General features: G+C 40.3%; 1 protein-coding gene across 4 annotated transcripts in view; it reads right to left on the bottom strand.

Moving 5' to 3' along the window:
* The window catches only part of LOC149548026 (Glycosyl hydrolase family 47 protein), a 169,028-nt gene that overhangs the window by 121,024 nt on the left and 23,188 nt on the right, over positions 1-24,816 (bottom strand). For all 4 annotated transcript variants that reach the window (XM_089792045.1, XM_089792047.1, XM_089792046.1 and 1 more), the window contains one exon: positions 20,183-20,244. In XM_089792045.1, the coding sequence (XP_089648171.1) occupies positions 20,183-20,244 (62 nt within the window). The remainder of the gene's footprint in view (positions 1-20,182; positions 20,245-24,816) is intronic.

The following is a 24,816-nucleotide window of genomic DNA, read 5'->3' as shown; positions in this document are numbered from 1 at the left end:
CTCCACCATGGAGGTCTAACGGGTGGATCGTAAGGACGTGAGTTGTCTGGCAAGGTAACCAATTTGTTTGCAATTAAGGTTTTTAAAACCACTTCATAAGGTTCGACCATAGGCGTGTAAACACGTCGCTTCTTTGCAAATTTAGAGCCTTTGTCAAAGGTTTGTGGTTTTGAACCTTCTTGTTGCTTTGCTACATAGATGGCATTGGAAAGGTTAAATGCAGGTTCCTTAGTCTTAGGAGTGTCCACTACTCCGTCATTGATAACATACTTGTTTTTGTTCCAAGGTTTGCCTTTGTCTTTACCGTTTCCATTGTTAATTCTATCCTTGTTTATGGCAATATCACCTCTTTTGATAGCAACATCCTCAATGCGATATGCACTTTCTACCATGGCGTTGAAGGATGTGAATAACTGTTTTCTTAGATCAAAGTATAATTCGGGTACAAGCGTATTGACAAAAATGTCAATTTTTTCAGCCTCAGGCACTTGCCAAGGATACCGAGAGTATAAAGATCTCCATCGTTGGAGGTATATTGCAAAAGATTCTCCTGGTTTTTGTTTGATGTTGCATAAGTCTAGCACAGTCACAGGATGTTGAATGTTGTATGAATATTGTTGGATGAAGCGTTGCGCAAGTTCGTCAAATGTTTTAAGAGGACTCAATTTTGTGAACCATTCCATAGCTTGTCCTCCTAGACTTCTAGGAAACAAGCGCATAAGAAAGGTGTCTTCATGCATAAAGTCCATGCTAATAGCATAGGAATGTCTCACATGGTCGTGAGGGTCACCATTTCCATCGTATTTGTCATACTTAGGAACCTCTATATCCTTAGGAAATGGCAGCATGTATAGACTCCTATCAAATGGAAGAGCGCAAATTGATTCAACAAATGATGTCTTAGGTGGCTCTTTTGAAGTTTGTAGTTGTGCAAATTGTTTCCTTAGTTCCTGTATTTCTTCCCTTAAGATTTCAGCCTCAATGGGCTCTCATTTTGGAATAATATGTTCAACATTAAAACCTTGAGAGAGTTTCCAGCCCCTAGTTGCCATGTATCGGAAGTATTGGTCTCCATTTTCCTCTAAAGCTCTGAGCATTAGTTTTTGGGCGAAGCCATCTTGTTGAAATTTGATCACGTCTTCGCTAGTTACTTCTTCATCACTATCATGATGAGATGGTTTAGGTGAAGGACATGCGCTAGCGGCAGCTCTAGGAGTCCTTGGAGGCGTGTGATTACCATCATTGTTTTCAAAGGGATTTCAAGAACAAGTTCCTTTATATCCTTCATAGCGTGCCTGATTGTCAGTTTCAGCTTGTTGATTTTCTCTCTCCATAGCGTATATAGCCTCCAAAGTCTTTTGGGTTTCATGTGCTTGTTCTTCTAAGCGATGTTTAATTTCATCAGGGTGCACCATAGTGACTATACCACTCGTATCCTCGGGTGTCTCGAAGGGTGTACCAAATGGATTTTCAAAACTATAAAGTGGGTTGTGTCGAACGTTAGCTGTTTGCGTTTGAGCAAATTCGAAATTCTTATCACAAGGTTGTTTGCGAGGACGTTTGGGTGGTGTTTCCAATTGCTTGAAAACGAAAGGCGTGTGGCTACCGTTACCAACTTGATATCTAGTTGTGACCGGCATGTAAAGAGTTGTCTTTGTTTAGTAGGACAAGAAAAGCGAGCCGAATTTGAAGCTTTTACGATCAGGACTAGTCACTTGTCAAAATGTGATAGATGGCTTGTCAAACAATGCTCAAGATCTTACAGCACGGGTGACTCGAGCCGAGCGGACGAGCGAGAAGCTCAATAGCGGATAGCTAGAATAAAATAATAGCTGAATTTTGACAAGTGATTTATCAAGACATTTCAAGACCTACATTCGACGGACTAAACCCATCTTTTCAACCTAGGACGAATTCTTCACACACTGATACGTAGCCAGGATCAAGGGTGACCAACGTGACGCTCCTTAGGCCAAACAAATCCAACGGCAAACTCTGTTTTTGACCCAAAATGACTCTAGGCGATACTTTCTCATAAGGAGGGAGACATAAGTTCAGCAAACAGTGTCGCGCGACAGAATTTCAGGAACAGTGCGACACATTTTTCTCAAACGACAGATATTAGGCCCGAGTGCGATAGAATCTTGTAAACAGCGCGATATAATTTACCAAGGCATGCGACAGAATTTTTTGAAAAAAATGTCGCGCGATATTTCTTCTGAAAGCATGCGACAGAGTGTCAGTTTTGTGCAAAAAAAAGTCAATTTTTTGGTTTGAAGTTCGTTTCAATTTGTCAATCAGACAGTCGTTTTAATCAGACAACGTTTCGTTTCAGTTTGTATCAGTAAACAGCAAGGTTTGCAAATAGTAAGTGTTGTAACATGTCTCAAAACAATTGATCAAGGGTAAAAACAACCTTGTCAATACACATTTGGGATATCAGAACAGCCTTCCTAACAACTTTTTATCGGAATGTTTATGTTGCAAGAAAGTTAACACTGGTCAAAACATCGAAAACAATAGCCAAGCAATCTACCTTAGAGTCATGGTTCATTACTCAACAACTTGGCCCACGCTTGATGCTCCTTCGCCTCACACCAAGTGGTCTCCCACAAGAGATATTGGCTTTGTCATGGAAGTGCCATAAGCACAACCAAGGGAACACATATGGTGAATGTAAATCTTGGGGTGATCCGGGTAGTCCACTAGGATCGATCCTTGCACCAAGAAGTTGAGCGGCTAAAAAAGGTAGTTACTAACTTAGGGTTTTTAGATCGGGCTTCCGTTCATAATGTTCCTCTTGCTCCCAATTATGGGACACCTCACCTTACGATGAGTAACCGATCTCGCGATCACAAGAGTACCTTAAGCATTCTTGCCTAGTGATCTCCCTATAGTCGAAATCCCATAAGCGATCACACTAGGCGAAGACAAACACTACGTCTACCAAAATTTTGTGTCCTTGGTAGCCTTGAGTTTATAGTGGGTTGGAAGAGCCAGGTAATCGGCTTGTCCCCACTTGGGTCGTTCCTCTCAGGTTGTCCGAGAGCAGGCCCTCTAAAGGATTCTAACTACATAAAGTGGATCAACTTTCAGAAGTCAAGATTTCTGGTTCACCACAAGGGTGAAGAGCATACTCTCCTATTCCAATCGTTTCCTCCCAAACACGCCAAGAGGATTCAATTACCCCTTGCTTTTGAAACCAAATGGCAAGTCGAGATTTTTGATTCACCACAACGGTGAAGAGCATACTCTCCTATTACCAAAAGACTTCAATCACAAGTTTTATGTGCCTAAAAAAATGAACAACTATTCAAATGCCGCACATGGAAACAAAAAATCAAGCAAGTTTGGGTTTTTATGCTTTGGGCAGCCCTGCAAACAATGTTAGTAGCCCTTGCGCATTTGAAGCTTTTGTATGCAAAGTTTCAATTTTTTTCTTCATAAAGAGGGCAACCTGCAATCACAACTCGTTAGCCCACAGGTTAGCACAAAATAATCACAAAAATCGTGAATTAAACCTCTGTAAAACAACCTAGAAATCTTCTTAAAAATGACAGTCAGCCAGCTAAGAAGAAATTTGATCAAATCCCTCAAGGAATGAGCAAAAAAATGTCAGGCGATACTTTTTGCTGAACAAATGTCGCGCGATACTTCACAGTACACGCAGGTGACAGTTTTTGTTCGAGCGACAGTTTTTCTTAAGCCGTGCGACAGATTTTTGCACAGAGGGCGACAGTATTTAGGCTGCGAGAGCGACACTATTTCCAAAAAAGTGTCGCACGACAGTACTGTGAATTGTCACGCGATATTGGAAAAATGTCGCCCAACCCTGCGACTGTAAAAAAAGAAAAAAAAAGCAGAGCAGTAAGGGAAATGCAAGTGAAAATAAGAAAAGGTAGGGCGAAACGTACAGTCCAGCCCCACGGTGGGCGCCAAAAATGTACACTAGAAATGTGTCACTCTAAACCATTCTATCCAAACGATTCCATGAGTTGGAATGCTTAGATGCCGGCTTAGAGCTCCCTATCCACGGAGTGCAAGAAGCTAGTTTTCAAGCATGAAGGCTCTCAACCAAGCCTTAAAAATGTGCTTCTTGCTAGTAAACCATGCAACAGGAGGTTCTTTGAGACAAGAGCAAGAATGCAAGTGTCTACAATGAGTTCCTCAAAGATGCAATGCAAGATGGAAGACTAAACTTGAATGGAAATGCAAGATGCAACTATGCTAAACATGGATGAGAGTATTACAAAACCAAATATTTAAACTATGTGAGATTATTGCAAGAAATCAAAGCTAAACTAAAATGCAACTATGCTAAGAATGCCATATGATCTTATGCTAATATGATGGAATGAGAGAATGAGAGAAGAAATGAGAAGTTCTCCACAAAGCTCCAAAGAAACCTGTTAGAAAACCTGCAGCATGACAATATTCAAAAGATGGATTCCTTTGAGGGGGAAAGCTCTCTCCCTTTTAAAGATATATGGACGGTAGAGATCAAGATGGGATGGTGGATGATCAACGGTGGAATTCGAAAATAGGAGTGATCCATGTGCACACACAAGTCAACCAATAGAATATAAGTTGACTTGTCACATAAGACAAAAAGTCTCACAAGCCTTTTCTTTTAGTTGTAAAATAGAAAAAGGACTTTATGTGTGCACTTTAAGTGGGTTAGAAGAATGGGGTGTTTTATTTAATTAAAAGGGAACATGTTCTTTTAATCAAATAATGAACTTAGGATAGCATAGTCAAACTATAGGTTATAATCAAATAAATTGATTATTAGCAATTTGGTCTAGATAAATGATTAAATTAATTTAGCCAAAATGCTGAGAAGGGGGCTAATAGTCTAGATGACCATTTTTAGGTGATTACACTACGATCTTGGGTAAATATTGCCCTAAGGCAAATTCTTACATGGTATCAGAGCTATACCAAATTCTTACATGGTATCAAAGCTTGGAGATTTTCTCTTCACATAGCCGTTCGAGACCATTGTTGCTTCATCACTTTAGCCCGAATCAAGAGTATTGCAGAAATTGGGAGTCTCTAGAGCCAGATCTGACCTCGCCATTGCGTTCGGAATGCTAATTCAGTGAAAATCGATTATAAACTCAGCTACCCTAGGCCAAAGTCGATTGTAAGGCAAATTTTTTTGCAAACCGGCACCCAAAGGACCGATTTGCAGAATTGATATGATCATTTCAGATCTGTACATTTTATTTTTAGATCTGTATTTTTTTCATCTGCATCTCTGCTATTTCTTCGGATCTACATTATTTTCCGAAAAAAATTTGGCCATAAGGCCAGTAGAAGAGATCTTTTGCAGGTGAAAATTGAAGCTTGCTGGTGCAAATCAGATATTTGCATCACATTCAGAAGGTCAAAAAACTCCCAAATTGGATTTTGTTTCATCCAAATCGGACATTTGAGGCAAAATCTAGAGCCATTTGATTTTTGGAGGCGCGGCAACAGCGATTCAGGAAAAATAACGGTAGCAACAATTTTTAAACAGCAATATCTCCCTCATACGGACTCCTTTTTGTGAGCAATTTTTTTTGTTTTGAGATAGAATTTTGTGATCTACACATTAGTGCAGGTGGTTTGAGATCTCTGTTCCTGAATTTTTCTGCAACTTGCAAATCCCAATTTTTGCCACTTCAAATGCTTAGTACGGGCTTATCTAGACTCCAAATCAGGTTCTATTTTTTTTTAGAGTACATTTTTTTTGTCTACTTTCCAGATCTACGATCAGATTATAGGTTCTGTGGACAGAAATACTGCTTTCAGAAACAGGCCCTAAATTGGCAAGTGGCTACCAAGAGCCTAAATCATACATTAGAGGGAGTTCTTTGATTTCTTTTGTATCTTTGGGGGTTACATTGCTTAGTCCATCACGGAAGAGGAAGATTTGATTATCTTGACACCAGACAACTATCAAGAATGGAGTCAAATTGCTATCAAACATCTCAGTCAGCAGAATACACTACCGTATGCGAGAGGACTTACATATGATGTTGAGACTTCTGACCTCATTGGTACTGTTCTCTTTTTGCATATGGATATGGAGATTTTGGATTCACTTATTAACCTTAAAGCAACTGATCATTATGATTACTAGATTCATCTTTGGGAGACATATGGAGATCCACACATTCCTCCTTTCCCAAAAGATCTTTTACCTCCAGTTGCAGCTGCATCCTCTCCAGATGAGATCACTCCTCTTGATGCTCCTGTTGCTTCTATTGATCATGTTTTAGCCACAGATGCTTCAAATTCAATGCAGCAGGACCCTTTATGTCTTCCTACTTTACCTTCATGCGACGACTTCCTTCCCGCGCTTACAGGCCTGTTTGTGGAGTCTCACATTGAAGATGTAAGAGACATCCTAGATGATATTCGTCTTCTTCTTGAGGCAAATTCTTCATCTGTTTCCACAGTGAAAGATTCATGTATTTCAACACAGCAGGGTACACTTTGTCTTCTAGTTCCAACCTCAGATGATGACTTCTTGACTGACATTTCAGGTTTGTTCGTAGAGTCACACACAATAGATTTGGAGGACTTCTTTGATGATATTTTGCTTCTCTTTGCTAAGGACGATCCTTCTATAGTTGTTGCGAGGGCTCACTCTGACCCTCATGTCCATTCTCTACATGATCAGTCTTTACAGGCTCATGTGATTGTGGATTCTTATGTACAACAGTTGTAGGACGTCTCTCTGTCATTTGAGAAGACTGTTGGTTTCTTGAAACAGGTTCTACATCACTCCTTGCTCAATCTGCACTTCTTCTCAATAGTTTTGGAAGGAGCCATCATCAGTATCAACATAGGGACACTTGAGCAAGTTTCAAAGACACCGTTCATCATAGAGATTCTTTCTACATACAAGGGAAGCATCTAACAGGTACCCTTATCATTGTTTCTTCCAAAGGGGAGGAACATTATACAACAATCATGGATCAACTTCTATATTGGAGCATTTCTCACTAATCGGCACACTACCTTTAGAGGGGGGGACTACCTCGTCTCCTCCTTTTTGGGGGGGGACTTTTTCCTCTTAGGGGGTTTTGTCCTTCTCCCATTTCTCTCTTGTATATACTCGATGTGTGTCGTAATGGGGGGATTTTGATTACTCCATCCATTCATGCATCCCATTTTTATCTCTCTTTTTGGGGGAGGGTTTTTCCCATGAGGTTTTCCTTCTTTCTCCGCTTTATGAGAGATTGCATATTCATTATGTACATGGGTACCCAACATGGCCTACTAGCCAAGACCCATTATCCATTTCATTCTAGTTCTTGTGAACTTAAGTGCATTCCCCTAAGTTACACTTAAGGGGGGGTGTCGGTGTAAATAATTATTCACTATTTACACTTACTTAGGTTAATGCATGTAATGTTCCCTCAAGGACTATCTTGGAAAATAGGAATAGTTACCTATAAACCTATTAATATCATCTTAGAGAATGGTTATTCTTAACAAGATTAACATTTTTACCTCAGAGTTCACTAAGATATAATACTAGCATACATATTGGCACTGTATGCAATTTGGTGATATCTATGATGAGTAAGTGTAAATGACCCAACAGCTATCTCTGTTTTAACAATAATGACGAGAGCTGATCAGAATTGTCTTCTATGGTCATCACAATGCCCCCAACCTCATCTTGTAGCTGGTACAGACTTATATCAGATATATCATGTCCATGCTCTCAAATCCCAATATAGAGATATGATATCATTCCCTATTTAGATATAAATAAATCCATAGAACTTCATTCGTAGAATGCTAAGTGTTTATTATTACTCTTTTGATTGTTCAAGAATCTCCGCTGACTAGTAATCTCCTCTTCCTAATATTAGATGATTATCTAGTTTGTACATTATCACTTCTAAATAACTCTAAGAGTCTTTTATCTTTTTCTTAACACCCACCACGATTACACAATGATTGTGCCCAATGAATTGGTGAGTATATTGTTGGTGGTGAAGGCCTATATACGTTTCACTATAATACTGTATCCTTGTATCTCACGTTGTGCTTAGCCCTTACTTCCTTTGCTCCTATCAAGTTTCTCCCCAGCCTAGATGTGTTCATTCCGTTCTTACTTCTCTCGTATAATGGATGCTTGGGTCCCCAAATCTTTTTCAATATGTTGTATCTTCTTCCTTCTATGTATTGGTGATAATCATTGTCTCCAACATGCCTCAATGAGTGACGCTTTGACAATCTTAAATTCTTTGCTTGTACCTGCAAAGTGTCCAAGTATTGTCTACTCTCTTATCAATAGATCATCTCATATGCTTGCTGCTTATATCTGGTCTGCTACAATTGCCACAACTATTTGATCGTAATTTCTTCCTTGTAGACACTACAATTTCTCCAAGCGATTATTAAACTTGTTGAGTATGTTGAGTGGGATATCTATCCAAGTAATTATTGTTTACCGCATAGATTAATTGATTGATGCACCCAGACAATAGATGGAAATAGCAAAACTTCCTCCTTTATTCGCATATGCCAAAACATTACATTATGCTTGATGATATCTGATGATTGCAATGCTTCCCGAAGGGGGTATAAATACTCACCAAAGGGCCTTTCGGAAGGTTCCCGAAGGAACCCCTCAGGCACAAGTCAGCTACATAACATACTAACCTACCCGTCGGCTCACTTACAATTATTTATCGACTACACCATCCCCCCAAAAAGAACAATCGTCTCCGAAGGACAATACAACAAAATTGTGCAACTCATGACCAAGAAACTATGCAAGGGGACGTGTTCGTGCTCTCAGATCACTCAGCTCAGCTCGAAGCTTGTAGACCTGTTCCTTCCAAACCTTCAACTTTGCCTCCACTTCCATCTGAAGCTCCAATACGGACTGCATCATCGGTCCAACTTCCCCCATCTTCTCCTTGTCCGCTACTGCCTGCACCTTCTCCGCTGCCAACTGCTCCTCTGCTAACAAGGCTTCTCTCTCAGATTGCCAAACTGCCCTCTCGGATTCCCAAGCTGCTCTCTCTGAAGCCAACCAGGCAGCTGACGCCTCCCAAGCTCTCTCAGCTGTTACCTGATTCAGCTACGCCTTCCGAAGAGTGTAGTGCACCTGCTTGTGCAACCTCACTATCTCCTGGAACAAAACCTCAACCCGCCTATCCACACCAAAATCCGCCATGGTGGCCCAGTCCTGAAGCATCTCATCAGTCTCTAAATCTAGCCAACCTCGCTCTTCAAAACAGATCGTGAAGGTAGCTGGGCATCCAAGTCGCATGAACAAGATGACTCCCTCTAGCTCCTTCACAATCGAATCCAATGCCTAAGTCTCCATGGAATCCAACACCTAATGAGCCCGTGAGGCTAGAGCTGCAAAGTCGGCAAGAAATGCCTCCTTCATTCCTACCTCTCGTGCTGATGAATGTCCTTGCATAACCATCTCCACGGGGTTGGCCATATGCTCAATAGTACAATGCGACAATCCAATATCCGGAACAAGTTGTGCTACCTGTGGCTGAGTGTCTACCTCAAAAATATCGTCTTGCATAGGAGTCGGAGCATGGTGGAACTGCGTGCTCAAAAAAGTACTGACCTCCCGAATGCAACTCTCTCTATCATGCTCTAGTGATGCCAAAAGTGCTACATCCACCGTCACCACTGCATCAGATCCTACGACATCCAAGTGTACACCCAAAGTACTCTGTCTGTCTGCTAACTCCGATGCTGGAAGATCGTATACCCCCATGGCCGTCTCCTCCCCTCCGTTTGGTATGTTCTCTACTGAAGGTTCTTGTACTCGTGTTGGCTATGCTACGGTGACTTCCACTGCTGGCTATGCTTCGGAAACTCTTGCTTGATGCGCTGGGGGAACTTCTGCTGGTTGTGCTACGGCAACATCTGCTGCTAGCTGAGATACAGCAGGTGCCACGGGTGCTGCTACTAGAAGTGCTTTGGCAGGGGCTGGAAAAGTCCCTCGGCTGACAGGTGCTGTCGTCTAAGCAAACCCTACAGCAAACCCAACTCTCGGTCGAACAGGAGAAGGCCTTACCTCGTGCTGCCATGGTGCTACTACTGTGACTGCCTGTTGGGGTGCACCGGTCATCAGTACCGGCCGCCTTGTCTGTCTAAACCCTAGAATGTGAGCCATGCACAGACCTGCTGGCACCAAACAGGGAGTAACAAGAACTGTATTGCGGGGAAACAGCAAGGGGGTAGCCGTGACAACTTGAACCTTATCATCATCTTCTTCCCCTTCTTCGTCCCCTACACTGTTCTCCTCCGAAGACTTCTCCTAACGGCTGCTGTCCGTATCACCCCTCATGTCCACCCGAGGCCTCTTCTGTCCTACAGCGCCATTCTACCCCGTGGTTGTATCCAAGTGCTTCCACCGCATGATTGGGGGTTCTCCAGGAGCAAGTGGTCCCAGTTTTGCCTCCAACTCGTCTTCTGGAATCATCTGTGCTGCCGCATCAAGGAAGAAGCCAATGGCATAGTGAGGCATATAGAATGTCTTATGCTAGAGGGTCATGAACTCATGCATATGCTCGGCCAGCATGGACGCCCAATCGTACACCTTTCCGTTCATTATTCCATTCATCATAGACACTTGTGTAAATGAGATATCGAATGCCCTAGATAATCCCGTAAGCCTGCCTTTGACCAAGTCCATCAGGCATCGCCATGGTCCTTCCTGAATGTTTGTTTTCTTTAAACCCCTCCCCTTCAATGTCGCAGCCAATGCCACCTGCTCTACTTCTGTCATATCTCCACATACCAGTCTAATCAAAAATAGCTTTACCTCCTTAGAAATTTCCTTCGGTTGAACATTTTTTCCCTGCGGCCCTGGAATACCCAAAGACTCGCATGAAATCAGCTGCCTTGAATGAGACCACCAAGTCCCTGTCTAAATACTCAAATGTGCTCCTTCATGAAGCTCTACCATAGGTCTCAATCATGGCACGCAGGAACCCTTCATAGTCTCAAATGCAAAAAACAGGCATCCAAATTGCCCATTCTACCTGTGCTCTTCTGATGCTGGCTTTTACTGGATGCGTATCAAGGGTTTCTTGCCACCATCTTCTGCAATCTATTCCACTCAACCCCTCGAAGTGTATAGTCTGTGATGTGATTTCGACTGCTGCAGGTGTCGAGGGTTTCCACTTCTACTTGCTGCTAGTGCCTTCATTCTGATTTCCCGCACTGAACATGTTCATGCCCTCACCAACTTCAGACTGTTCTAGTTGCTTTTTCCACTTTCGTTTGCCTGCATACTCCATATTCCTGTAGGTTAGTTATTATATTCTTCTTTCTCCAAGCGTACGGATCCGTACAGCAATGTCCGGCAACAATATTTTAATTCAGTACAATGGTATTTCCTGAAACACTCCAAGGCCAACTAATAAATCCGTACGCCTGGCTCTTAAGTTTTGCAATATTCTCCAAAATTTTGTACGCAGGGAATGCTGGAAATCTGTCGTATGGTGAATGATAGTAAAAATCGTACAGTGCCCTTCAGAGTTTCGTACAATGAACTTGACCCTTCCTCCACTTATAAAATCATACATAACCCTCAATCTGCACCCTGTATATCTGATGGAAATCCGTATGCTAGATACCTTAATTTATTTGCTTGGAAATCCGTACAAAACACAAGCTTTTAACAAGCTGTATGGTAACAGTCTTGGAAACGCCGTACAGTGGTAGTCTTTGAAAATCCGTATGGTATCTTCCTCCAAAAAACCGTAGAGCAGCCTCTTGTTAAAAAACCATACACTGCATAGAATTCCGTACTTTACACTGATTAAAAACCCGTACACTGTTCAAGACATCCAAAAAATCCGTACGATAGCTGTTTAAAAAAAATTCGTACTGAGATTCCCAATTTCCGTATGGCAAACAACCTGTAAATATGAAATCCGTATGGTGTATGGTCAAGATAGCTGTGGTAGTCCATATGCTAGCAATTTAAAGCTTCCAAAAACCGTACGGTGAGCAAGGTTCCGTTTGGTGTCCAGGCACCCAAAATCCGTACGGTAGCTTTTTCTTCTTCTTCTTTTTTTTTCTTTTTTAAAATATTCTACAGCAAAGTTATTTTTGGACCCGAACTTCGCCATCGTGCAACAATGAAGGGGTCGTTCGAAATTCACTCTGTGACGCGAGAGTCTTCCAACCGTGGTATACCTTCAACTTCGAGCCATTCACTGCCTGAGGCACTTCCTGTCCATCCAGAGTCCACAGTTTTATTGCTCCACTGTCCCCTACCTCCCGGATCTGGTATGGCCCGACCCATCTGACTTTGAATTTGCCTGGCTTAACTTTGTTCCTCCGGTCGTACTTCAATACCCACTAACCTGGTTGAAACCTGTTCAGCTTGAGGTGTTTATCGTGCCATGCCTTACGACTGTTCTGTGTTACCTCTGTCGCCCACTGTGCCAACAATCGTTTCTCCTCGAGCTTGCTCAATTTATACAGCTGCTCTCTCAAGCTTTCAATGTCGCCCAACTTGTTTTCCAGTGCTATTCTTAGGCTCAGAATCATGAATTCCGCTGGTACTACTGCCTCCTGGCCGAACATCAATTGAAATGGAGTGTGCCCCGTTGTAACTTTATACGCCGTGCGGTAAGCCCAAAGGGCGGAGGGTAATCTTTCCTCCCAGTCCTCGCCCTCGACCACACAGGATTTGTAGATAATCGATACCAGGATTTTATTGGTAGCCTCGGCCTGTCCATTTGCTCTTGGGTAGTACGGGCTTGACAACGAATGATAAATTTTAAACTCCCTGGTGAGCAGGCGGATAACATGGTTTACAAAATGTCCTCCTCGATCACTCGTTAGCTGCAATGGAATCCCGTACCTAGTAATAATTTGCTCATAAATAAACTTTGTTGTGCTTACCGCCGAGTTATCTAGTAGTGTGCGTGCCTCCACCCATTTGGTCAAGTACTCCGTCGCTACGACGATGTATTGGCACCTTCTAGTTCTGCTCGCCTTCAGAGGTTCGATGAAGTCCAATCCCCATCGTTCAAAGAGTTCCTGAGCATGAGAGGGATTCAGAGGCATGAAGTCTCTCTTCAAAGGTTTCCCGGCTCACTGACATGTATCGCAGGAACCAACCCACTCCCTGGCATCGTTGTATACCGTCGGCCACCATAGTCTTGTCAGGAGTATCTTCCGTGCAATTATATCTGGCCCTATGTGTCCTCCTGCTGATCCTTCATGTGCTTCCTTCAGTACCCCTGGGATCTCTTCCTCCAAGATGCATTGCCTTAGGATCTGATCAGGTCCCATTTTATACAACAGCCCATTAATCAACTGAAACATTCGGCTCTGTATCACCATCTTCCGTCTTTCATTCGGTGGCATGCTACTTGGAAACTGTCCCGTCAACAGGTACTCGCTGATGCTCGTGTACCACTTCGGTAGTACAGCAATCTAAAACAACTATGCATCAGGGAAGTCATCATTCACACCGTCTGCCGGTTATCCTGTTTTGATACGTGACAGATGATCTATGCTTACGTGTTTCTTCCCTTGCCATACGATGATCTTGAAGGTAAACTCCTGCAACAGAAGTAACCAGCGGCTGATCCTTCCTTGAATGACAAGTTTGTTGATCATATACAGTAGAGCCTGATGGTCGACATAGAAGACGAACGGTGTCACCAGCAAGTAATGACGAAATTTCTATACTACGTAGACCATTCCCAAAGCTTCCCGTTCAATCATACTGTAATTCTGTTCGGCTTTTGATAGTAGTTGATTGGTAAAGTAGATCGGGTGATCTAGCTCGTGGGTACCTGTTTGCGCCAGGGTTGCTCCAATTGCATAGTTGGACGCATCGACATGTATATGAAATTCTCTGCTCCAATCCGGATACGCCAGGATGGGTGTCATACCCAACCGTACTTTGAGCCCTTCAAATGCTTCATCTTGATCCTTTTCCCATCAAAATGTTTCTCCCTTGCACATTAACTTGTCCAACAAATATGCTACCTTGGCAAAAATTTTGATGAAGCCTCTGTAATAGCCTATATGTCCAAGGAAAGATTTTACCTCCGTTACATTGGTAGATGATTGCATCTCCAATATTACTCTCACCTTATCCGGATCTATCTTCAACCCCTCCTTACAGACTGTGTCCAAGCAACCTTCCCTGGGGAACCATAAACCTGCACTTCTTCAGGTTCAGGGCCAGGCGCGCGCATCGGCATCTCTCCATACATTCACCCAATGTTGCCAAATGTTTGTCCTCCGCGCTGAACACTGACCAATCATCCAGAAATGCTTTGAACTTTCTAACGAACATCTTATCAAAGATGTGTAGTATGATCCGCTGGAATGTCGCAGGCGCATTGCACAGACCAAACAGCATCCGATTATAGGCGTACACCCCATCTTCTATGACAAAGGTCGTCTTCAACTTATCCTCCTCTACGATTGAAATTTGATTGTATCTGGAAAAACCATCCATAAATGAGTAGATCTCGTATCCCGCTACCTCCTCCAGGCTTTGTCCGTGAATGGAATTGGGAACGGATCCTTGACAGTGACTGCATTCAAGCATTTGAAATCGACGCATATCTGGATCTGAGTGGTATCCTTCTTTAGTGAGACTGCTATCGGGGACACCCATTTGCTCGTCTGCACCTTAAAGATAATGCCGGCCTCCAGCATCCGGTTGATTTCCTCCGTAACCCGTGCCGCATAGTTCTTGTTCATCCTGTAGGGCCGCTTCCGTACAGGTACTGCACCTTTGATCAACGGGATGCGATGCACACACAATTCTGGGGGTACTCCTTTCAGGTCCTTGTATGTCCATACAAACACATCGTTATACTCCAAAAATATCCTGAATGCTACTGCCTTCAGTACTGGGTCCCAGTTATCTCCCACTAGTATGTTCTGTGGGTCGACTTCATCTCCTAAATTCATGGTCTGCAGCATGGCTTCATTATATTTGATGGGTTCCCCTTCAGTGAACTTATGTGCGGGTGTCACATCTAGTGGCGCATCTCCTTCTTTCATCTTGGTGAATTCCTTTGGAAATTCATTAGCACTGTGTCCTTCGTCTATTGTCAGTACATTGCAACTCTGAAACAATTCATAGTCCTCTATCTGCCAATGGTAAAGACCATTTACTGAATCCAAATCATCAGCTCCTTCCAATCGTAGGACTCCCTCCTGATCTGGTTCCATACTCTGCCTCCTTTCATCCTCTTCTCCTTCAGAATCTAATGATAGAGCTTCTTCCCTGACCATTTGAGTGTGTAGATCGATGACGTACTTTCGGCCTTTGCTTTCAAATGATAAAGTATTTTTCTTCCAATCGTGCTTTGCCTTGGCTTCTATCAACCACCCCCCGACCCAGAATAGCATCGTATCCTTTCCGCTTCAGTGGGATCACGACAAAGTCCAACAGGAACGGTTGTGTCCCAATCGTCACCGGTTGCGCTGTCAGTACTCCCAATGGCTTGATTCCATATTGATCGGCTGTTAGCAACTAGAAGGTAGGTGGCCACAATGTCGGCTACCCCAACTTTTTCCAGATATCCTCTGGCAACACATTGACACCGGACCCTCCATCCATAATCGTGTCTGTTAGCACAGTCTCGAGAATGCCCATTTCGACAACCGCCGGATAGCGTCTGAATGAAAGAGCTACTAACAGCATCGGGTCTTCCGCACTTGCACCTCCTTGTTTCTCCTTTTCTTGCTCTGCTGGTTGCTTAGCAATCGAAACTATATTCGTGAGTGTTGTACGGAGTTGAGGCATAGTGAGCAATAGATCATTTATCCTAACGGCTACCTCGGCTTGCAATATTTATTGTACGATGTTCTGTTCAGCACAGTTTCGTACGAAGGTACCAGGCGTTTCTTTCAGGTGTGTCGTCTCTACCTGTGTTGCTCTCTGGATCTATGCCCATGCTTCCTCCAATCTCTTCTTTTCCTCCGTCGAATCAGGGTATAGCTTCGCCTGCTTCCGAGTGATTGCCAGAACTTCTTCCTCATCTGTCCCGACAGTAATCAAGTTTACTCCAGACTTCGAGCACTTAGCATCGTCATGATCGCCAGGTCCACACCATCGACATAGCACCTTTGGTGTGTTCACCGTTGTGCACTCTCGAGCGAAGTGACCCCACAGATTACATGCGCGACATTGGACTATCGGCCGGCCATTCGCATCATACTGGATTCGACTCCTCCCGCCATTATTGTTGTTGCCGCTATTGTTGCTGCTGTTGTTGTTTTGACCGCGTCGGTTGTTTCTGTATCCGCCCGATGTGGCACCTTTCGTACTGGTGTTCCCACTCCCTCCTGACGCGGATGCTTCCTACGTAAGGAACACCTGCTGTGGTGCTCTTGATTTCAGGATGAAAGGGCATTCCTTTATCGAATGTCCCATGATCTGACAAATCTCACAAAATTGATCTTTCCGGCAGAATCCCTTCATATGGCCTTCTTTCTTGTACTCCGTGCACCATAGCTCATTGCCTTTCGTCTCCTTGTGCATGTTCTTGAACTCCATCATCCGAATCATGTCCTTTTGAAGAGCGCAAACCTTCTTGCTGCTGCCTTCATCATCGCTGCTATCTTCTCCTGAAGGTTCGTCATCATCCGAATCAGACAAGGTACTCTTCTTCTTCTTTGTCTTCTGCTCACTTTTGAGGTTCGTTGCCCGATTGTACGCTTCAGCATATGTCGATGGTGGCACGATCTTCATCTTCTTTCGCAGCTTTGGGTGAAGGCCTTCAATGAACCATCTCTTTTTGTAGCCCATCAGCCAGCTTATTCTGCATCTTATTGATCAGGTCCTTCAACTTTCTAGTGAAGACTCAAACTGTTTCATTCTTCCCTTGCTTAGTATTGAATATCTCCGCTACAATCTCATTATTGTCACGCAATATTTGAAATTCTACGATAAACTCCTCCCTAATATTATCTCAACTATTCAACTTTTGTGGATCTGTATCAATAAACCAATCAATCGCAACACCCCATAAGGTGGCCGAAAACTGTCGGACCCATTTGTTTGTATCTGTTATGTCATTCACCCTCCAGATCGTTTCACATGTTTTATAATGTCGAATCGGATCGGCGATTCCTTCACCATCAAATTTAGGCAACTTTTCTTTTGGTCCTGCCATTATTACTGGATGTTGTGGGTTTTGTTGTGTACCTATGCTATTTCGCACTCCCGTGTTGTTTTGTACTCCCGCGTTGTTTTGCACTCCGCGTTGTTCTGAATACCCACACTGTTTTGTATACCTGTACTGTTCACACCCGCATTGTTCTGCACACCCATGCTGTTTCTAATACCCGCGTTGTTTCCAACACCCGCAATGTTTTCGACACCCGCGCTATTTTCAATACCCACGCTATTTTCGACACCCGCGCTGTTTTGTGAAAAAGGGTTTTCGTCAACTGAAGCTGTCTGTTCCGGAAGTATATCTCGGACAAAGAGTTCACTCCATGCTCATGCTCCCTCGGCAGTCTGAGTCGTGCAAGTCGATCCCCTTCCGTCTGAATTCTCTTCCCTCAGCGTATACAGGTTCAGGAACTCTTCCCTTACTTCTTCCACCAAATCAAGCTGTTGTCGAGTCTCTTCCAACAATTTTGCAGTGCTTTTGTGTCCGTCGGTAACTTGCTGAAATCTCTGTCTGCATTCAACCTATTGTGCCAAAATTAAATTTTCCTATGCTATGTATAATTCTTCCTTTTCCTTCAGCTTATTCTTATTCTTGTTCAACTAATTGAGCATTTACTCTTCATTCGCCTGCCTTTCCAGGTCCATCGGGCAACGGCGCCAAATGTTTACCACATAGATTAATTGATTGATGCACATAGACAATAGATGGAAATAGCAGAACTTCCTCCTTTATTCACATATGCCAAAACATTACAGTATGCTTGATGATATCTGATGATTACAATGCTTCCCCAAGGGGGTATAAATACTCACCGAAGGGCCTTTCGGAAGGTTCCCGAAGGAACCCCTCGGGCACAAGTCGGCTACATAACATACTATCCTACCCATCGACTCACAATTATTTACCGACTACAATTATTGGAAGCTAAATTGATTATGGTCTCCTATTTCATGATGACTTACTAACAGATTTGATGAAATCCGCTGATGGTGATTGTGTTAAATGTTATGTGCTTGTCGTGGCTAGGTACGTATTCATTTATGATAGTTCTCTCAAATTACATAGGCTCACTTGGAGTTTCATCCTTAATGTTCTCTAATTTGCATTCCAGACTGTCGTGCCTCTTATTTTGTGTTCCTCTCCGTGGTGTATCCCTTATCTCATGTCCGTTCCCTGTCTCCAGATGGTTCCTCCTCCCAGATATCTCCCTTTATTCCTCTATTTATATTTCAATATTCAATGGTTATGTCTTTTCATAGTGACCTTATTTATTAAATTTTAATTATTATTGTTAAGGTCTTATATTTATATTTATTTATTATTATTAGTAATAATGTTTGTTTATTATCAAATCTCATACTAACTATAATTATATTATTTATTAATATTAATATTTTATTATGATTATTATTATAGTTATAATTATGATTATAACTATATACATTATTATTTTTATTATTATTATTATGATTATTATATATTTTATTATTATTATTTCTTTCTTTCTTTATTTAATGTTTTATCAATTGATATAATATAATATTATATCCATTTGATATAGGATAACAATAAATGATATATATTTAATATCTGTTTATTTTACTTTATCAAATGTAGTCATAATTATAAATTATATTTATTGATTTATTTATCTTATATTAACTTTATTATTATTATTAGAAAAATTGATCTTGGAAATGGGGACATTACAATGCATTATTTTAATATTTATTTATTTAGTAACCTAGGAGCATGTGCACTCTTGTAAGTTGTCATGTTGACAACACAGGAGTTCGCACCTCTTTTATGCACATGGTGTCTACAACACAGGAGTTAGCACACTAATTAAGCACATGGTGTCTACAAAATCTCCACTTGAGATACACCTTCTCATTCTTATCCTATCATCTAGAATGATGGATAAGACGTATGCTTAGTTGTTAAGCTTAACTCCTAGTTCTTTCTAGAGATATTCTAGGTGCTTCCTGAGAGGCCTTTATATACAGGCACTCCTAGTGTGTACACTCATCACATACAATACAGAGCAATGTATGAGGACATACTCTAATTTATTGATCATAATACTTTTTGGTCTACAATTGTGAGCTTGTGTTCGAGTTCTACGATCTTGGGTAAATATTGCCCTAAGGCAAATTCTTACATGGTATCAAAGCTATACCAAATTCTTACATGAACCATTAACTGCTGATTGGTTCCCACTTCCCATCAGCTTGATTCATTAATTTGTTTTGTAAGAGATTTTGTTGCGACTGCATATTGAGTTTTTGTTTTTTCACGATAGTAGCTTCTGTATATTACAGGGGGTGTTGTCGGGTTCAGGGGAAAAAAATAATTTTAGCAAGGAGATAGGAGAGATCTGGAAGTATTTCTACTCTGCTTTAAAGGAAATGTTGACAAAATCATATGTTTATATGCTCCTATAATGCTCCTTATACGCTGTCCTAATTCTTCTTTATCTGTCTGATCATAATATAAATATTGCTATATATGTTTGTGGTTGATTTGAAGTCGCTGACACATCAAGTCTGAATGGAGGGGATGATTAAGGCATGTTGCTAAAACTCAAAACACAAATTTTACAGTGTATATCAGTGTACTCTGTTGGAAATGTTCCAAAGCAGCATAAGCATTTATCTATGGGCAATAACGCATGTATCATTCAGCCTTTTCATGAACTGGAAACAAAAATAATAATTTATTTTCTCTTGTCCCTTAATTGCTAAACCCAACACTGATATAGTTAACAGTTCATTTGCATTGAATGGTTAGTCCAAAGAAATGCATGTCTACATTCATTGTTGCCTTTTTACAATGGTTGGTAAGTCAAATTGTTTGAGGCCAATATCAACAACATTCCCAAGTCTGTTGTGAACTTCACTAATTCTTTATAAAATAATATTGTGTTCATTTTTTTAAATACATTATGTTGATGGGAACAACTGCCTGATGTGCGTGAGACATTTAAAGCATATCAGTTTTTTTAATAAAACACAGAGCATATATACCTGGAAAGAGATTCAACAAGAGTCAAAGCCGATCCATTGTACTGTTCAGATAGACGTTCAAGCTGCAAAATATTGGAAGACAAAAAATCAGATTGCTTCCATTCTTTTGTTTGGACTATTTGTGTAACACCCTGCTAAGAAACCCAAGACAACAACACTAATCTAACCAATATAAAGGTGCAAATATTTTTTTTTAAATAATCAACTACATAGTCATTACATAAGATTAGAGTTTCTAATTTAACATTAAGTTCAATTTGCATTCTAAGGAATCAAAGATACATCATCACATAACATAACTATTCATAAAACAAAAATGTCAAAGGATAAACAACTTATTCCTAGGTACTCTATGGATTTCCTAGAGTCACTACTTGAGCAATGCTACTATAACATATCTAACCATCTAATGAATCACACAATAAGAATCTTAAATATCATTTGCTTAAACTATAGATTCATTTTATAGCACCCAACTCAAATGTTCCTAGACTCTTTTCATCATCATCGTGTAATGACATAGTTCACTAGCTCTAACTATCATTTAATGATTCATTATCAATGTACCAAATAACTATGCAATAAAAACAATTACGATATCATCTTATCCTACATAATAATATGTAATGGCATAAATTTTACACCCGTGTAGATTGCCATTTTCGCATCTTGTCCGCTTTAGCCTGACACAAAAGCTCGGCAGCCCGTGATCCTTGTCATTTACCAACTCATTGCTCAACTCAGAATCCTACAATGAAGCCCTAGCGAGGAGACATCCATGCAGCATGCTCTTGTCCATGACTTTGTAGACATGCAAAGGGCCATTAGAGCATTATGAATCTGCCATCCTGCATTGTGACACTCCAAAATGATAGTTCCCATGCGCAGATTCTATTTGGCTACATCATATACCCTTCTTTCACATTCATTTGGTCTTCTTACATGCTCACACAAGCTTCTCAGCTGATTATTCATTCACTTGGTTGCATTTCCATAGCATCTTGGCTCTCACTCCACCATTCCATACGACTTTTTGCACCATTTTTGTTGGAGGTCCACCATTCTCGACTTATCAAGCTCTCAAATTTGACTTCATCTCATGTAGTCAGGCTTTCTATCTCAACTTGAGGAGCTCTTTACATATCCTCATTGTGCCTTTCAGCATTTCTTTCATCTTTATCACATTTATTCCATATATTATTGTTGTTATTTCCATTTTGGTTATCTATCACCAAACTATTATGTCTAACAGTTGTTCGTGGAGTTGGAAACACCAAAGTGGGGGTTTGTGTTACATCCCAATTTTCGATCCAATTTAAAATGTTCATATAGTTGTTGAGGTTCACATGAAGTCAGTTGACAGTTAAATTTGTTATAATCCTGCGAAATGGTAAGATGGTTAATCGTTATAATTTCATATGAAGATAACATGCTAGATGATTATTTATCATGAATTCATGGAATTGAAAAGGCAGTTAGCCGTTGCGATTATTTATGATTAATAACTTGCTATGGTAATATGATTTAACTGCGGAGAATTTTCTTGTAGGGAGCATGTCAAAGGGGTGGAAGCATTGTCAGAAAATAATTGGGCACAGGAGCATCACAATCATTGGGCAAATGGGTATGAATCGTGAATCACCATGGTCGAGGACCTAGCGACTGCATAACAGGATACACACATTAGACACGCATGAGCTATTAAATAAACATTTCAAATATTAATCATTTTTAACTTAATTAATGCATACCTCAAATGGCTTTTGGTTGACTTTTCCACCACATCATTATAATACATATTTATGTACATACACATAGATATAAATTAAAGGTGACATCATAGTATTATTTTTATATAAGATTTTATCGATTTAATACATACATTTAAATGTATGTACAAGAAGATAAAATAAATCTTCCAAGATGAAACATGTATTTAAATGTACATATTTAAAAGGTATGACCTTGGATAAACATTTACTATGTACCATCTTAATAAAATATATTTACATGCAAGTAAATAAATATGTTTATAATATTCCTTGATTTATAACCTTCAAGTCTTTTTCCATATTTATTCAATTTCTTGCTAGAAACCAAAATGTACACTTGGCATATTATATTGGTGTTCAAGAAGCCAAGTCATTTCTTTATGAGTTACAGCTTCTTGGAAGACATGACGTTATCGAATACCTCTTTAAATTATGAAAGCCATGAGAGAGCAAGACGATGTATACCTCTGCAGTATTTCTTATAGGGGATTCCTCTGAGATCTTTTTATTTGTTCTTTCCCTGCATAACAATTCTGCCACGATAACTTCCCTTTCATTATAAATTTTCCTTGCTAAAGCACATGATTAGTAATCGCACTAAGTCTACATTTAGAGTTCTTCCGTGAAGGGGACTGATTGATAGCGTCCAGCCAAGACTCAATTATATTTCCAAATTTTACCAGGTTATGTGGTTGCCCCCATATCCCAATGATTATAATATGTTTTATTTTCAGATACTATTGCATTTTGAAATTACAGCAATAAGATACAGTTCCAGAATATGTTGTAAATCATCTTTGTTTAAATATCATCGGTTAGTTCCTCTTTAGGACACAACTTCTTATGATGAGTCAAAACCAAGTATCCATGACATGATATCATATCTTTATTATGCCGTTGAATGTCAAAATCAAATGGTATTTATTCTGCAAGTCCTAAAGTTATATTTCTTAGATCTCAAAAATGTGATAAGCTGAAAACATATAATATTCTTATATCAATTGAGGATAAACAAAAAGAGTTGGTTGCTCTCAGATTCAAACACTTGGGACTCACTCGGCTGTATAGCCAAGGAAGAGGTGAAGAGGTGAGATAGAAATCTACATTAACAAGAAATAAAAATCAGACATGACATAATAATTCTAAATTATTTGAAAAAGGAAAATCATTTAATAGCTCATGCCTGTCCAATACATTCTTTGTTGTCAAGTTAAATGGTGTGATTAAGAACCACGATGCTCAAGGCTAACCAAGTGTTCCATGTCCATTTTGGGTAGGGAGGGTCTTTCTAGTTAGAGAAAGTGTGAGAGATAAGTTTGAGGTCCATAGTTGGGAGGTTAACCCCCTAACAATGTTTCCCCTCTCCACAAAATGTCAAGACATGCATCAGATAAAGATAAGTTGAGCATTCAAACATTTATTAGTAACAAGTATTTTTACTTTTATGATATTTATACAAGTAGAAGATATGATGGATTAATTTATATCTTTGAATTCAATTACTTCCTTTAATGAAAGCAACATTTCTCATCAATGTAATCGGTAACCATTTAGATCGGTTGACCTACCAACTGAATATGGAATATATCTATAGGATCATTTTTTTAGTTTTTCATTTATAAGAATAATGATTATGAGCATATCTTCTTATCTTATGTTATTGCCACAGTTAGCAATAGGAAGAAAAGGAATGATACAGTGGTCTCTGATGCCCCAAATGATACAATGGTATCTAATGCCCTAAATGATCCAATGGTAATGGATGACCTAATTAATACAGTGGTATGTGATGCCCTAAATGATCCAATGGTAATCAATGCCCCAAATTGATATAGTGGTATTTGATGGTAAATGTCCATTGATATTGATATAGTGGTATTTGATGGTAATCGTCATTTGATTTTGATATAATGGTATTGGATGGTAATTGTCATTTGATCCTAAGTGGTATTTGTGGACTAACCTGGGTGTTTGCAAAAGCATCCCTAGATTGGTTCCGGTTTCGAATTCCATGGTATGTGGATTTTAATTTCCATAGTAAACTCATTGATGGTGTTTTTAATCGTTAGATATGAAATTTTAGTTTAACTAATTTTAACCAATAATTTAATTCCCATGAACGTAACTAATATAACTATCTTCCTATGAAAATGAAGTAATAACTATATTTCTTGATTATTAGGTGTTAGTTAAGACCCGGGAAAAGTGGCTGTTACATTTTGACTAGGCAAGCCTCTTGACAGCAACAACTATTTTCCCTCTCTCATTGTGTGCAAGTCTTCATCACTCGTTCAAAGATTTTGCTTTGGTCGCATTATCAACCATCTAACTAGATTTCTTTCCATTTCACTCTTCCATTTTGTCTACTTATAAAATGTAATGTCCCCCTCTCCGCGCTAGAACTTTCTAGCGCCTTGTTGGTCTATCTTTCTATCCGAATAGGTTAACGGCATTAATCTAGAGGATGTTAGCTAGTCACAAGAATTTAGTTGGTTTCATTTGGGGAAATATTAAAGTCTGATGAGCTTGTATATAGTTAAGTCACTTTATTTTATAAATTGGTTTTATAAAGTTAATTTATGACTTAAAATCATTTTATAACAAAAGTAACCTAAGTGACTAAAAGACGAAAATGGTTTTTATCCCACATTGTCTAGTTATTTGTGTTCTCCCTCATATCGAGGTTATAAAAGCGATAGGCCTTCTTGGGATTTGAACCATGAAAAATAGTATTACTCAAAATGATATTGGTTGCTTATATGTGACTAGTTGCTCTTGAGGACAAAACCCCTTGAGGCAGTTTGAGAAGTTCAACGTAGCCCCAGCATCTCAGTGGAGACTATATTCATAACCAAGTGTGGA

Source organism: Cupressus sempervirens, chromosome 7, assembly GCF_028749045.1.
Source record: "Cupressus sempervirens isolate cs-2001-9-10 chromosome 7, ASM2874904v1, whole genome shotgun sequence".
Taxonomy (NCBI): domain Eukaryota; kingdom Viridiplantae; phylum Streptophyta; class Pinopsida; order Cupressales; family Cupressaceae; genus Cupressus; species Cupressus sempervirens.
This window is presented reverse-complemented; position numbering and strand designations above follow the sequence as displayed.